This window comes from Dacryopinax primogenitus (genome assembly GCF_000292625.1).
Source record: "Dacryopinax primogenitus strain DJM-731 SS1 chromosome Unknown DACRYscaffold_17, whole genome shotgun sequence".
NCBI lineage: Eukaryota > Fungi > Basidiomycota > Dacrymycetes > Dacrymycetales > Dacrymycetaceae > Dacryopinax > Dacryopinax primogenitus.
In genome coordinates, this window is record NW_024467214.1 from 460,410 (window position 1) to 473,753 (window position 13,344).

Genomic DNA, 13,344 nt, shown 5'->3' on the forward strand with positions numbered 1-13,344 from the left:
TGATTTCGCCAAACGCTGCCTCAATATAAGTAATGAAGGTCGCTTTTGTGATGAAGAACATCATGCCATCGAGCAGTTCCTTGTCACTGGCATTTCGTCGTTTGAGCACAGCCAATTTCATCCAAAGTGCCTGTTGATATTCCGCGGGAGACTGTAGCGAGCCAATTAGGTAGGCCCACAGGACTCTCTGTAACACTCGCCGATGTCTCCTTAACGAAGCGCAAGAGTTCATGGATGGCCTGTTCTGCTCTGACCAGGAAATCTGGGCTGTCCCCCGATGCCGCAAAATAGGCGCGTGCTGACGAGGATAAGATCGCTTTCAAATGCAAAGCAAAGGATATACCAAGGCTTCGCAATGTCGCACGCTGTTGTCATGTCAGCTAACTGTGGGAATACCCCCGTACGGCTGCAGCATACGTACCTTGATATCTTGGGTTCCCAGGGAAGTTTCTTCTTTCATTCGATCAAGCACTCTAAGTGCAGCCTGGAACCAATTGATCGCAACTCGGGCTCTGTCCCCGTCCATCCCTTTTGTGGTTCTTTCCTTTTTCTCTCGATCCCATGTACCCTTCATAATGTTCTTGCCAATATTCAATGTTTTTGTCCCCAAGAGTTCCGCCTGTGTGCTAATTGAGCAATCTCGCGACAATGTTTCAAGACACGTGTTTAACCTCGGAGATAGGAAGAAGAGAAAGACGTCGCTCGTCTGATAACAGGATCAAGTCGAGGACATAAGCACTTTCAAGGTAGAACCTACCCATCGCTTGTTGGAGCATGTATGACGCAACTGCCTGGTTGTTGGATTGTGCGGCCTGTTCATAGAACTCAGTCATAAGACAAAATAAATTCAGAACCCCTACAGCTTCCATTCGCTCAGAATAATATGCTGTCAGCGCCACTGCACGCTTGCTTGGTTCGACGTTCTCAGTGCTATCAGGGCCTTGTAATTGTCCTTCCATCTTCGAAAACGTAGGGTCAAATCTTTATCGTATCAGAAATACGAATACAGACTTTTGCCGCGGATTCCAGAATTGAATTCGCATTTTCGACCTCACCGATCCCTTGTCACTAAGGTCAGGATCGATTTATTCTTATTAATGTCAACTCACCTGACAATGTGCCCGCCGTCTTACTCGCGAGGTGGATCATTTGCACGAGGCCTACAGCGCACTCTTGATATCAGCTCATGTCGGGCAGGTCAACAGCGCAACTTGCTTTCAGTGGTAGGCGGAGCCTCCATCCCAGCCTCAAGGAGCCTATAAGCAGCATGACGAACTTCAACCAATAGGTGGCAGGTAAGTGTAGGGCATTGTTGTCACTCACGATGAGCATATATGCGCATCTGGACGTCTTCTTTTCCGGTTTCCGTACCTCGAAGATGTGTTGAGGTGTTCCACAGTTCGACGCCTGGGACTTCCTGTCAGATGGGATCACCACCCGATCTCGTACGATATACCGTGCTTGTCGAGTTTATCGGCCAATGGCTGCCAATCTGACTTTGCTTTTGCCTTCAACGCGCTAAAAGAAAGCGCCAGCGTTGTCAATTCGCGTAGGTTTGACTCCAAGGAGTCTGATGTATCATCCCAGTTAGTAAGACACGCGACGACATCGGCAACGAGGGCTGCTTTCCGATCAACACAAGATGTATGCGCATAAAATCGACACGTACTGTCAATCCTCCTGGTGAGAGACTGAAGTTCGTTGGTAGGCAGAATTCTTCTTCTTTTGGGAGATGGCCCTGAATCCATATTACCGTCGACGAGAGGGAGTCGTCAGAGCGTGTCACGGGGTGGTCGTATAATTGCAACGGAGACGCGGGATTGATCCCGTACACGGAAAACAAGCACCTTCTTTTGCTCATACCCCACATATACGCGCATCAAAACAGTCTATATTAATCGGCAAGTCCAGCATACATGCGAGAAGTTCAGGCTACTTCCCTCCACTCAACATTTTCCGGAAGTCATCTTGCCCTTTGTTGGTACCAGCTCCATTGACCGCTCCACTATTGCTGGTAATACCAGCTCTGCCCGCACTTGCTTGGCTGCCCGCAGCGGCTCGAGTTGCACGCCCAGCAGTACCCTTGTGGCCCAAACCAGCTTTCGGTCGCGGACCAGCCGTCCGTGGGGCGAACATGCCAGTGGAGGATCCCGCCGCTGGTCGTACTGCCTGTGCAGCGGACTCCTCCAGGACTTCCAGAGGATGGCCATTGACGACGATACGGTCCGAAGACAGAGTCAATTTACCAGCATCCTAGCTGTATGTGAGATATTTGACCATGGGAAAAACAGCAAATACACACCGCAATAGTGTCGCACTCAACAATCGCCTCATCTGTACCGGTCTTCATCACAACTTTGCGAACACTGGCGTGTTTCTCAACCACTTGCTGGATGATTGCTTCTTGTGTCCCTGGTGGAATCTTCCGCAGTCTCACGCTGCGGTTACGCAGATCTACTTGACGGCCTTGCCCTGTACCAGGCAGTTCTCTGAGCTCGAAGTCAATATAAGGAAGCAAGAAAATCAAGGAAAACACCTACTTCCGCGCATGAACCCTGGCATCTGCAAGGGTGACGGCGAGACGTCGTTTTCTAAATTCGGTATTGTTCAGAGATAAAGCCGCCTCGGCACCAACCTGAAGTGGACGCTATGTTAGGAGAGGAGCAAACTCAAGGGAACATCGACCGACCTCATCCTGAAATTCTACGAAGCCAAAACCTTTGCACAGCCCGTCGGGGCCGAGAGCCAGCCGCACCTCCTTCACACTGCCCTTCTCACCAAACAGCTTTTCCAGCTCTTCTTTTTTTACACCCCTGGCGAGGCCAGCTACGTACACTTCACGCTTATCAGCGCCGGCGTCCGTGCGCTGCTTCTTTCGCGTGGGATCCGAGATATTGACGCTTATCCGACGGTCATTTTCGAGCTCTTGGTCATTTAAAGACAAAGCGTCATTTGCTGACGACTGGGTGAATTGTGAGCTAGGGTACATCACCATAGTGAGCCAACATACTGGTGAGGTATATTGGACATAGCAGAATCGCCTTGTAGTATTGATTCGCTTGCTGGGCCACCGAACGTCAATGATCGTTCCAAACTAGCATAACTTGGTTAGTAATAATCCTGAGACAACCTTAGGTTGCGTGCTCACAGGGGAAAAAAGTTGCCGAATTGTAGGGTCATCGTATTTCTCCGGAAAATTGGTGACAAACAGGGTACACTTCCATGCCAGATTGACGGCAATCTCTGCCCCACTGATTCGCTTTTTGTCCTTTGTAAGCGCGGCTGGCACGCTGTCCTATAAGTTCATCATCTTATTCAAGTATAATTCTGGAGTAAAAGAGTTGTCTCACCTTGGTCATGAATTCCACAGTTGCGACATGGTTTCCAGGCACCTCACTAAGCTTGATCTCTCGGATTTCCCCGCACTGAGAAGACAATGAGCGATATCTCAGACAAGAAGATTTGACCTTACATCACGGAATAACTGCCGCAGTGCATCCTCCGTGGCATCCATAGGCAATCCAGAGACCAAAACAGAAGAATTCTCGCGATCACTAGGGCAACAATTAGCCACATCTTTAAAGAAAGAGGTCTGGATGCTTACCGCTTGAGATAGGCCGGCTCCGCAGGAGCAGGGGACATTGATACTTGAGCTGGCTGTTCGACCACCTGTTCCGCAGCACGGGGTCGTTTTGAGGCAGAACCTTCTCCTTCATCTTCTGCCTTACGCTTCTTCTTGGAATCTCGATGGCTATCAACTGCTGAATCCACATCCATACCAGCAACAGGTTGCGGAACACTCTCAACGGCCTGCAGTGCTTGCTGTTCGGCTTGGATATGTGTGGTTCGGGCCATATATGTTTCTGCTTCCTGCATAATATTCAACCACCGCAAGCAGCTATCAAAGACTAACCTACCTCCTGTCTTTTAGTGGTCACCTTGTCCGACAAATGTTTCACACGAATCAACGCTGCCTCCACTTCGTCGGCCGTCCCAAAGCGATGTTCGAAGTCAATCCAGGCGTCGAAAATAGCTTCAGGCCAATCCAGCTGGCTGCGGACGGCAGCCTCTTGGTAGGTCCGGCGCGCACGGTTAATATCACGCAAGTCTTGCCTATGAAGATGCATGAGATTGAGGGAGACTTGTGGGGAAAGATCTCTCACCAGATGAACTGAGCATACAGAGACCAGGCGAGATACGAGTTGGAATAAAACGTTACTGCGCTGCCCCATACCTTCCGAGCGGTTTCCATTATTTCTTCGCTAGGCTCATGCAGATCCACGTACTGCCTGATGATCAATATCAAAACTTTCGCGAGATCGCTGCTGTGCTTACAATACTGCTCCAGAATTTCTCCAAACGTAACCGGGGATCGGCCCCTTCGAGAGAACGGACCTTTTTAACTGCGGTTTTCAGCATAGTGGTCAGGATGTCGTGTAGTGCTTCATCCGGTTCTTTTAACACATTAGTAAATGTGGTCCCAGTGCGCGGAATGGGTTCTTCACCTGGAGTATCAGAACTCATTAGAAGCCGCTTGAGCTGTGCACCATAGGCGAGCGTAATCTCGACCACATCGGAAGCAGACAATAGGTTTGTATCCATGGCACCAGCATATACATCTGCCACGGAACGTCAGACACGGCGTTACTTCAACAACCTCGCTAACATACCAGGAATCTGTTCTGCAAGATCGTGTCGTTCCTATATACAATTATGTCATTTCCAGATGAAAGGGTGGTATCGCACGACGGACCAGAGTTCGAATGTACGCCGCCCACACTTCACCATTTTCAGGCACCGAACGGATTGCGCGAGCAAACAAGGACATTTCGAGGTGCTCGTCCCCAGCATGTTCGATCTGATGCACGTGATCAGTCTCAGAATAGGGGGACGTGCTGAGTGACACACGATAAATCTAATGAGGTCCATCCAGAATACGCCTTCCCATTTCCCGGCGGCAACGCCTTCATCCCCTTCTGCAGATCGTCGACCCGCTGCGTCTGCTATCGCACGTTCATACAAGCATCTGACCCGTTCGGTTTTGAGCGCGTGCGGGTTCTTCTCCCAGCGAAGGTAGGCAGCATATGCGGCCGGGCCGTTGACCTGGAATACAATCAGCACAGGAGTAAAATGTGCTATCCCTGAGACGCACCAGGGCCCTCTCATGATCGGCTCTCTTGGACCATTCTCGCAGCGCATTTTGCCGAGCAGCAGAAGCTTTGACCATCGTGTCCTCATAGGCTGCGGGTGGCAAATATGTAGACACGAAGCCAGAATAAGCTTCGAAAGTAGAGTCGTTCGCTGAGAACATTGTCAATTGCCGCCACAAATAGATATTCGTAGCTTATGCTCACAAGCATGCGGGAAATCCAGACGTGCAAGATATGCTTCGTGTAGAGTGGCGATTCGGTCCTGTCGGGCTTCTTCGATCGCCTCCAACCTCGACAGCTCCCACTCGATCCACAGGTTCCAGACCTCGGACCCGTGCGCCATATCCCCCTCCCCGCGGCTGACAACTTCCTGCAACTTCGTACGGATATCATCCTCATTGTATCCACTCATTTTGAACCCTTCTTCGGATAACGTCAACTCTGACACCGTTATGAGGAAAGTGGCGTGACGTTTGAGAATCTCGATCGCTAGTATTTTGTCAGTTATCTCACATAGGGGAGCTATAGAAATCGTACAGAGGTAGTCAGTTTCTGCTTTGACGAAGAGTTCATGCATCGCATTGACGGCTTCCAATTCTTCAATACTCGTCTCCTGAGTCCTCTCATCGAGAATTGGTAGCCAGACACCTATTGATATCATCAGTCACAGTCAAGAGTGGGATCGCTAAACACCCACTTTCCGGTACTGCAAGAAGGGAAGTGTACATATCGCGCGCCGTGCCTAACTGAGCGGCAAGTACCGGGGTCGATTTGCATAGGGCGAGATGTTGAATGTGCAGCGAACGATTCATTGGTGTTGCCGTTATCGAGTCCAGGAGATTGGACAGAGCGACAAACGCGTCCGCATCGTTGGATGACATTTGAGCGTCTGCTGCTCCGGGCTCTGTCATTGGCTCGTCCGTTATTTCGACATAACCGACGTCCTGCATCGTCGTTTTGGGTTGATGTAATCAACGGGGGCGCGACTCACGCGCATACAAGCCACGACACCTTAACGGAACCTTTTGGGAGCAACTTCTGCCAGTCCTGTGATGAAGAAATGGTGGTATGATCACCCTTTGCGGAAAGGACAATTGAACAAGCAGATATGATATGCATCAAGGGGATCTCGCTTCAATCTGGTTCTACTATGTTCCAGCTCAACCCATTCCATTTATCCCATATTGCTTCGATGGATCTCCCTTCGCTAAATCTAACGGTCTTGTTCGAGTAGCCGGTGCTTCAAAAGCCAAAACTTCGCAATTTAAAGCGCGCGTCTGGAGAAGACTCGGGTACTTTCCCTGTAAACGTGTGCGCTACGGTTCAGGAGGCGAATCCCGATATCAGACGGTAGTGAGCTCTTCCACAATTTGAATTAAGAAGTCCCAAACAGTACATAGTGGCACCAATCTGCAGGGTGCCTACGGACGTCCTTGGGCCCTAGCAGGTCTGTGATTGTCATTGAAGGGGTCGCATGGTGAGGTACCAACATAATGGATGGACAAGATATGCCAACAACTTGGAGTTGGAAATGCAAAGCCGTCGTGGTAAACGCCTAACCCAGGGGTCCCTGATTCATCCTGTTCGACTGGCGGGAGGCGGTCATTGAACTCGCTCTTCACATCAGGGTCAGAAGCCCTTATTGATTGGATACCGGTTCGGGGTTAAGGTAATCGGACCCTCGAAGCCTCTCCACTGTGTATATTTAGGCAACCGACCGAAGAACACACTGCGCCAGGACCGGAAAAGCCCGAGCCGCAGGCACACCCACCTTCCAAACACGCTGCAGCGGTGCTGATCAATAAGGTGCGCCGTATTGGCAGGCAGATTCTCCGCGCATACCTGAGCCTTCGAAATGGAACCGCTGGCTTGACAACACTCTTTCCAAAAGCAGGCGACCCCAATTAGACCTAGTCACGCACCCATACGGCGCTCGTTGAATAGTCTGACTGTGCCTCGTGAACAAGCAGTGATGACCGCGCGGCAAGGCAAAAGAGAAACGATTTCGAGATGATACCAACATATTCTTCTCAGTGATCCGACGGTTCCCAAGAAAGAAGTTCGGCGATAGCGATTCTCCAACGCGGCCCCGAGAGCACCCGAGTGAACCGCGAGAAAGAGACCACGTCTAGAAGAATTAATATTGCTTGTATACGACTCTTCATCCTCTGAACGAGGGATCGCCCATTTGCTCGCGGACGAGTCGTTGTCCGCACAGATCCAGCCCACCCCACCCCACCCCCAAGGGTGCCAGACAGACTTCTGCAGGAGGAATGGTGTTTCGATCGCGACCGGGAGGCTGGACCTGTCATTTGGGTGTCAAACGGGATCAGGTCAAAATTCGGCTTTAACCGCAATGTAGGGGCCAATCAGGGTCTATTTTCTGGGGAAATAAATTCATATGAAAGTGCCACAGCGTGAAAGACGGGACCAAAGTCCAACTCCGAAGCTCCAGAAGCTCCGTCTAGCTTCGAAAGCTTCGAACAAATGATTTGTTGTTAAACTTCTGCAGCAACCGCAATGGATATTGCGTTTTGATGAAAAACGGGAGGAGACGACGGGAAGGAACAAATTAGGATGGTGATGTCTCAGGGACATTCACTTCTGTAATCTCCGGCTGGTCTCCGCCGATACCACGTGTGTGGTGAAGCGGAAGCAGATGCCTTCAGGGCCCAGCGGGGGGCGACCGAACCCAAGTTTATAATTCGCCCACACAATCCAAATCTACCCTTCCTTCCTTCCTTTCTTCTGCCGCAGAACGAACGGAGATGAGAAGCTGAGACGCTACTTCATCCTGTAAATACTGCATTCTGGCCCAACAGCTTCTTCAGCGATCTATCCAATCAACCCCCACCATCTTCTGCAGCTCACGTTATCCTCCGTTATCCGAATTTGCGCGAACCGCCGGTGATCTAGGGCTCTTTCTAGGGGGCCTCAGCGCTTCGTTTCCTCCTGCCCTATTTAACCCTTCCCCCTGACCTGCAGGCGCGAGTGCCTCTCTACGACCTAAGTGTCGTTTCCCACCTCCACGTTATCCCACTCCATCTGCTCAAGTCAGGCTATGGCAATGGAGAAACTCGAGGGCCTCGGTTGGAGTAGGGTTGCATTCATATCAGTTTATATCTCTCTAACCTCCCTTGAACCCACTGTCAGTCTCCATCCTTGATGTTTCCTACAACCCCACAGTCCTCTATGTCTCTGATTCCCTACTATTTATCTTGGGTAAAACATGTCTACTACTGTCTCGGGGCCCATAGTAACCTATTTTAGGTTGGACACCAGAGGAGATGGTTGGAAACCCGATTTTGGATTACATTCATCTCAAGGAGCATGAAAAGGCGAAAGCTCTCATCATGTGCGTATATCATTCACATGCAGAGGATAAACTGCCCAATACTGTGACTGAACTCTGTCATCTTCTGGTTTCATCCGTCCAGGCATGCCCTAATACACGATTCGGTCGCGTCTTTGACGTATCTGACAATGCGGCACAAAGACGGTCATGAAGTCGTGGTTGTGAGCTCCTATAACTGCGCGTACGATGTAAGCCATTTTGAACGATGACGTTGCTGATCGCTCCATAACCACTCCTTTAGCGAGTCATTTGTTCTGGTTCTGTTGCAGTACCCGGTCAAAAGGCACGACGTAAGTGTCCATCGATTCTGGGAGACGGTTCTGATATCCAGATTTAGTCCGATCTCTGACCGCTAACGAGTTCGTGCCCGTTACAGATATTCCACGCGCTCGCTATCAGGCCATGGTGAGCGATTCCTTCCCGATCCTATTTGTTCTGCTGACTCCACTTCCGCAGCGCTGGGGCAAGCCCATCCATGGAGATCCACTGCCTGCGGCCATGGAGATGGCCAAGAACCCTCCACCTGTCCCCCAAATGGAGAAGCGTACCTGCGTATTCGTCAATCGCTTCACCCGCGATAGCACAATCTATCACTGCACGAATGATTTGTATCTCAACATCGATGACGTCTACGAGCACTCTTTCCTCCACTATGTCCATCCAGATGATGAAGAAAAAGTACGTGAAATTATCAACTCTGCCAAGTCCTGGAACAGGCACGGTGACAGCGCAACGGACGGCGGATTTGAATACTGCGTTTTCCGACTGTTCCCACGTGGTCGGCCACTCATCACGACGCCGCCCAGACCTGTGAGGGCTAATAAACGGTCGGTACTCCGTTCGGGGACTTCGTATGGTGCTAAATGAAATCCAATAGCCGTCGCTCTCGCTCTCCACCAGGCGGGCGCAAGGGCCAGACATCTCCCTCCGTCCAGGAGAACCAAGGTACAGACAGAAAGCCGACCAAGGATGGTTCACCAGAACAACAGGCTAGTGGTTCTCTCCAAGAAGTGTACACGATGGAAGGCGTTTTCTCGGCTGCCTCTGACGGACTGATCATCGTTCTCCGCGAGGTTAACGGCGACCCATCGCCTCCTGTAACTTTATGATCAGTTTGATTCTCGAGATACCCGCATGCAACATGTATCCCCAGCCTGCCGACTTTTGGGTCGATCCCGTTGATGTATATTAGTGTCCAAATGCTGAATTGTTATACTTTTTCTCATGTACCTCGGGCGTTGCTGGCTTGTGTGGTGAAAGGCTAGATATGTCCAGCGCCTGGGCTCACTTAGTGTCCGTTCCCACAGAGCCAGCATTACGGAATGTGATGATATGACAATGGTGACGAAGCCCGCGCGAAGGAAACTGAAGAAGTTGAATGCCAATAAAAAGGTCCCGGGTCCGTTTAGGGGCTTCTGAGGAGTTTCTCCCGATTTGGAAAGTTTGCTTGCCATTTCAAGTCCGTTGATCCTCTCGATTGATGTGATAGCCATACGAGCTTTAGCAACCCGCTCAATGGAAATGACTATCATGCCCGGTGAAGAGATATGTATGGGGTATAGGTCGTAGTCCGGCAACGGGGCCAACTGTGACATGCTAAGGTGTAGAAGAATGAAACTCGTTCTTATGCAAAGCTGAAGCACACCCGCGCCCCAGGCCATGCTGACATCAAATCGATGAAAGATAAGTCGAAGGGATGGTTTTTGTCACTAGTACCGCCTTTTTGCCTTCAATCGGCGGGTTACCCACGATCGAGATCCTGTCCATTTGTTCAGGGTAGGCGATGCACCACCCTGAACATGCCACCATCTTGGAGGGATAATGGAGCTGCAGATGAAATTGGAATGTGCTCCGGACTTATTCAGGCTCGGTGCAATAATACACCCTTCACCGGTCACAGAAATCTCGGATCAAACATGCACGACTTGAGAAGTGGATCATCATTGTTTCTCGTTTCGATTCAACCCATATGCAAAGTACAAACCCGGTCATCTCGGCATTCAAATGGCCCTCTCAATGAAGCTCTGGATAGTGCCTTCCGCAGACAGAGGATACTCCTTGAGGACTGCTTTGCCGTTCTCAACAACTGTATTGGGCTGAACAAATATCTTGCGTGGCTATTCCGGGAAGAGATCAGCGTTCAATGGGTAAGGGCAATGCATGCATGCGACTTACTTGCTTCTTCTTGAGAACCATATCACGCACATCGCCTAGCCAGTTCTCAGGAGGATTCGTCAGCTTCTCGTAGAAAGCACGGGCACCCTCGCCATCAGCAATACTCTTCCGTATCTGTAGGTCGACAAGCACTTTGCCAAATACGTCCTTTCCGTTCTTCAGAACCGCCTGTCGGTCCACCTGAACAACATGGAAGTATCAGCTTTGGTTTATCTATCCTGTGGTATGACCTCACTCTGATGATAAGGTCTTCTAGAGTTCCGTCGGCGGAGCGGATTTCTTCCAGCCTTGCGATTCCGCCTTGAATCATGGAAAGCAACAACCCCATGCGAGCTTGCATGTGCGCCTGCAGATGCTTCTTCGCGGCAACGTCGTAGAACTCGAGTGCCCGAATGCCAGCACGAGCCATGATAAGATAGGAGATATATTGCAAATCCTCAATATCTTGCTCCTCTGTGTGGCCGAAGAGCTTTAGAATGTCGCGGTTGAAGACGAGGTACATCGCAGCGGCCTCCGCGCGACATTCTTCGAACGATGACGAACATGTGCCAAGAACTTGCCCGTACGTCTGGCCAGGCTTGTACCACGTATCAACCGGCTTGCCGGTGAGAGGGTTGATAGTCTTCTCCGGGTCAAAGTTCTTTGTGCCATCCTCGTTCTCCTTCATGAGTTTTCCAGAGCCATGGCCCAGGAGCTCATGGTTGGCCACTTGGACGTTGAAGGCCTCGTCTTCATACTTGGCGCAAAGGTCGAAGTCCTCCTTTGCCACGAAGGGACGCCGGTCATTGGGTGTTTTCGCAGCAAGGATGTTGGCCAGAGAGACATTTTTGAAACCCTGGGATTCTCGAACTTCATAATAATTCTTCAGTCGGAAAGTTGATCAGAATCTGAGCTTGCGTTACAGTGTAAGGAGCTTACGGGGATGTTGATGCCAGCAGGAATGCCACCAGTGGCAAAATTGAGCACTTCCAGCGCAGTGAAGTCTGGCTTCTTGAACACGTCCACCTCAAACGCCTTTCCCCAAGGCAAGCTGGGTAAGATGCTCGGTGCCATGGCAACCAGCTTCTCGTACTTTGCGCTCATATCCTTGTTGACGATGGCGGTGAAGCCCTCCCACTCCGCGCGGGCGCCGAACGGGTCAACATACGTCTCAATGAAGCCGATGTAGGACTCGACAACAGGGCCGACATCTTTCACCCACTCAATCGAGCCCTTACGATGCTCCTTCATGTCTCCGGTTTCCATCGAGGCTATATACCCGTCCAGCATGCCTTCCTGGTGGGCGTTTGCCGCATACTTCTTCGCCTCCTTCAGCGCCGCGGCCACCCGGCTCATCTCCCCGGAGAAGTCGCCGTACTGAACAGTGATGTTGAGCTTGGTGTTGCCCAGGTCGACGGTATGCGACTCGGTCTTCTTCTCCGCGCTTGCGATGAGAATGATATACTCGGACGAGGAGACTTTCTTAACACGGGTGTTGAGTGGGTCGACACTGAGCTTTTCGCACACCTTCTGTACTTCATCGACTTCCTCATCGGAGATTGTCTTTCCAAGATAGTAGTTGGAGATATGGCCAGCCTGTTTGGAATCGGGATCAAGCACGAAGAAGTGAAGTGGGCTGGGACACTCACAGATGGCTTCCCGATGAGCAACTCCGATTCGGGCTCCAGAGACCACATCCTTACCTTGAGCTGTACGACTACATCAGCGAGGTTGTGCCATACATGGCAATGAGACATACCTCATTCCAAAGGCTCGTGAGCTGCTCAGCATTCGGCGATGCTTTGAGGATCTTCCCGAACGTCTCGGAGGAAATGCGAGGGATGAACTTGGACCCGCCAAAGCTATTGAATTGTGCAGTTAAGCAGGAGAATTCTCACCCAAGTGAAGATGAAAAGCGCGCCTTTTATAGTTCACCAGGTTGCTAAGCACCTGGCTCACGTACTCAAGAAACATAGTCCAATCCGCGTCGCTCACTCCTGAAACCTCCTTCATCTTCACCAGATCTGTCATCTTCGCCTTATCGTTCGGGCTCGACATCGCAAGGACGATCAAGTTGTACAACTTCTCAGCATAAGGGGTCCATTGATTCATGATCACACGAGCGCCCTCCCATGATGCTGGATCGCGGCATCAGCAGATTGAGTGTGACAGTATGAGGTGGGACCTACCACGGCTGAGCCAGTGAGCGTACAGCTTCTCCTTCTCCGTGAGCAAGCCAAAGGATGGTCCTATGGACATGCCAGCGTAAGGAGGCGCTTGATCTGCCAAGAATCGGGCCGTGTTGACAGCCGCTGCAGTTGCCATTGTTGCTTTGTGCGGCACGAAGAGAAGTACGGGGATGGTTAGTGCCTTTACAGACGCTGATGTCCTGGCAGAGATGGAGGATGATATCAAGCCACTAAGGCGGCTATTTGTGCAGTACAGAGAGCGTGCTGTACTTGGGCGTGTGGCCAAGTGCACAGAGCGGGAGAGCATGCACAAGGTTCGCGTGTCGATTGAGAGCGTGTGACCTTCCCTGACGGGAATGTGGGGAAACTTCTGATTCCATCCAGTTACACCATCCATCCACTTCTATTCCATTGAACACGTTATTATACAAATATAGATTGCAACATCATGCATGAAATGTGATGCAAGCAATCATGATCTTGCCAGTGTATTATC

The 13,344-nt window shown here is 50.8% G+C and overlaps 3 protein-coding genes across 3 annotated transcripts; 1 reads left to right on the forward strand and 2 right to left on the reverse strand.

Annotated features, from left to right (window-relative positions):
* Nucleotides 1-1,882: 1,882 nt before the first annotated feature.
* DACRYDRAFT_24111 (uncharacterized protein) lies at nucleotides 1,883-6,065 on the reverse strand. Its single transcript, XM_040773549.1, has 20 exons — nucleotides 5,848-6,065; nucleotides 5,688-5,798; nucleotides 5,355-5,639; nucleotides 5,153-5,301; nucleotides 4,909-5,103; nucleotides 4,754-4,858; nucleotides 4,671-4,701; nucleotides 4,506-4,619; nucleotides 4,336-4,454; nucleotides 4,164-4,285; nucleotides 3,918-4,113; nucleotides 3,605-3,870; nucleotides 3,473-3,554; nucleotides 3,351-3,425; nucleotides 3,149-3,295; nucleotides 3,011-3,094; nucleotides 2,690-2,962; nucleotides 2,541-2,635; nucleotides 2,303-2,489; nucleotides 1,883-2,253 (listed from the first exon to the last, which is right to left on the reverse strand). The coding sequence occupies exons 1-20, from the start codon at nucleotides 6,059-6,061 to the stop codon at nucleotides 1,933-1,935; spliced, it is 3,171 nt and encodes a 1,056-aa protein (XP_040625924.1). The 5' UTR covers nucleotides 6,062-6,065; the 3' UTR covers nucleotides 1,883-1,932.
* Nucleotides 6,066-8,004: 1,939 nt separating this feature from the next.
* DACRYDRAFT_118316 (uncharacterized protein) lies at nucleotides 8,005-9,614 on the forward strand (the record flags this gene model as incomplete). The annotated part of the gene is made up of 8 exons (XM_040770560.1): nucleotides 8,005-8,245; nucleotides 8,304-8,372; nucleotides 8,421-8,505; nucleotides 8,588-8,693; nucleotides 8,747-8,795; nucleotides 8,843-8,910; nucleotides 8,962-9,332; nucleotides 9,383-9,614. Exons 1-8 carry the CDS (start codon nucleotides 8,212-8,214, stop codon nucleotides 9,612-9,614), a joined length of 1,014 nt encoding a protein of 337 aa, XP_040625925.1. The 5' UTR covers nucleotides 8,005-8,211.
* Nucleotides 9,615-10,442: 828 nt separating this feature from the next.
* DACRYDRAFT_24112 (aflatoxin-detoxifizyme) lies at nucleotides 10,443-13,152 on the reverse strand. Its single transcript, XM_040773550.1, has 8 exons — nucleotides 12,849-13,152; nucleotides 12,581-12,797; nucleotides 12,419-12,521; nucleotides 12,309-12,368; nucleotides 11,599-12,255; nucleotides 10,916-11,542; nucleotides 10,681-10,860; nucleotides 10,443-10,622 (listed from the first exon to the last, which is right to left on the reverse strand). Exons 1-8 carry the CDS (start codon nucleotides 12,982-12,984, stop codon nucleotides 10,506-10,508), a joined length of 2,097 nt encoding a protein of 698 aa, XP_040625926.1. The 5' UTR covers nucleotides 12,985-13,152; the 3' UTR covers nucleotides 10,443-10,505.
* Between the last annotated feature and the right edge of the window lie 192 nt (nucleotides 13,153-13,344).

Excerpts from the sequence above, each read along its gene's own strand:
- DACRYDRAFT_24111 (XM_040773549.1), bottom strand. The coding sequence starts at position 6,061 with ATGACAGAGCCCGGAGCAGCAGACGCTCAAATGTCATCCAACGATGCG. Across the intron at positions 4,859-4,908 it reads TGGACCTCATTAGATTTATC|ATCGAACATGCTGGGGACGA; the intron begins GTGTGTCACTCA and ends CACGTGCATCAG. Across the intron at positions 2,636-2,689 it reads TCGTAGAATTTCAGGATGAG|GTTGGTGCCGAGGCGGCTTT; the intron begins GTCGGTCGATGT and ends CGTCCACTTCAG.
- DACRYDRAFT_24112 (XM_040773550.1), bottom strand. The coding sequence starts at position 12,984 with ATGGCAACTGCAGCGGCTGTCAACACGGCCCGATTCTTGGCAGATCAA. Across the intron at positions 12,798-12,848 it reads CGCTCACTGGCTCAGCCGTG|CATCATGGGAGGGCGCTCGT; the intron begins GTAGGTCCCACC and ends GCCGCGATCCAG. Across the intron at positions 12,522-12,580 it reads AACCTGGTGAACTATAAAAG|CTTTGGCGGGTCCAAGTTCA; the intron begins GCGCGCTTTTCA and ends ACAATTCAATAG.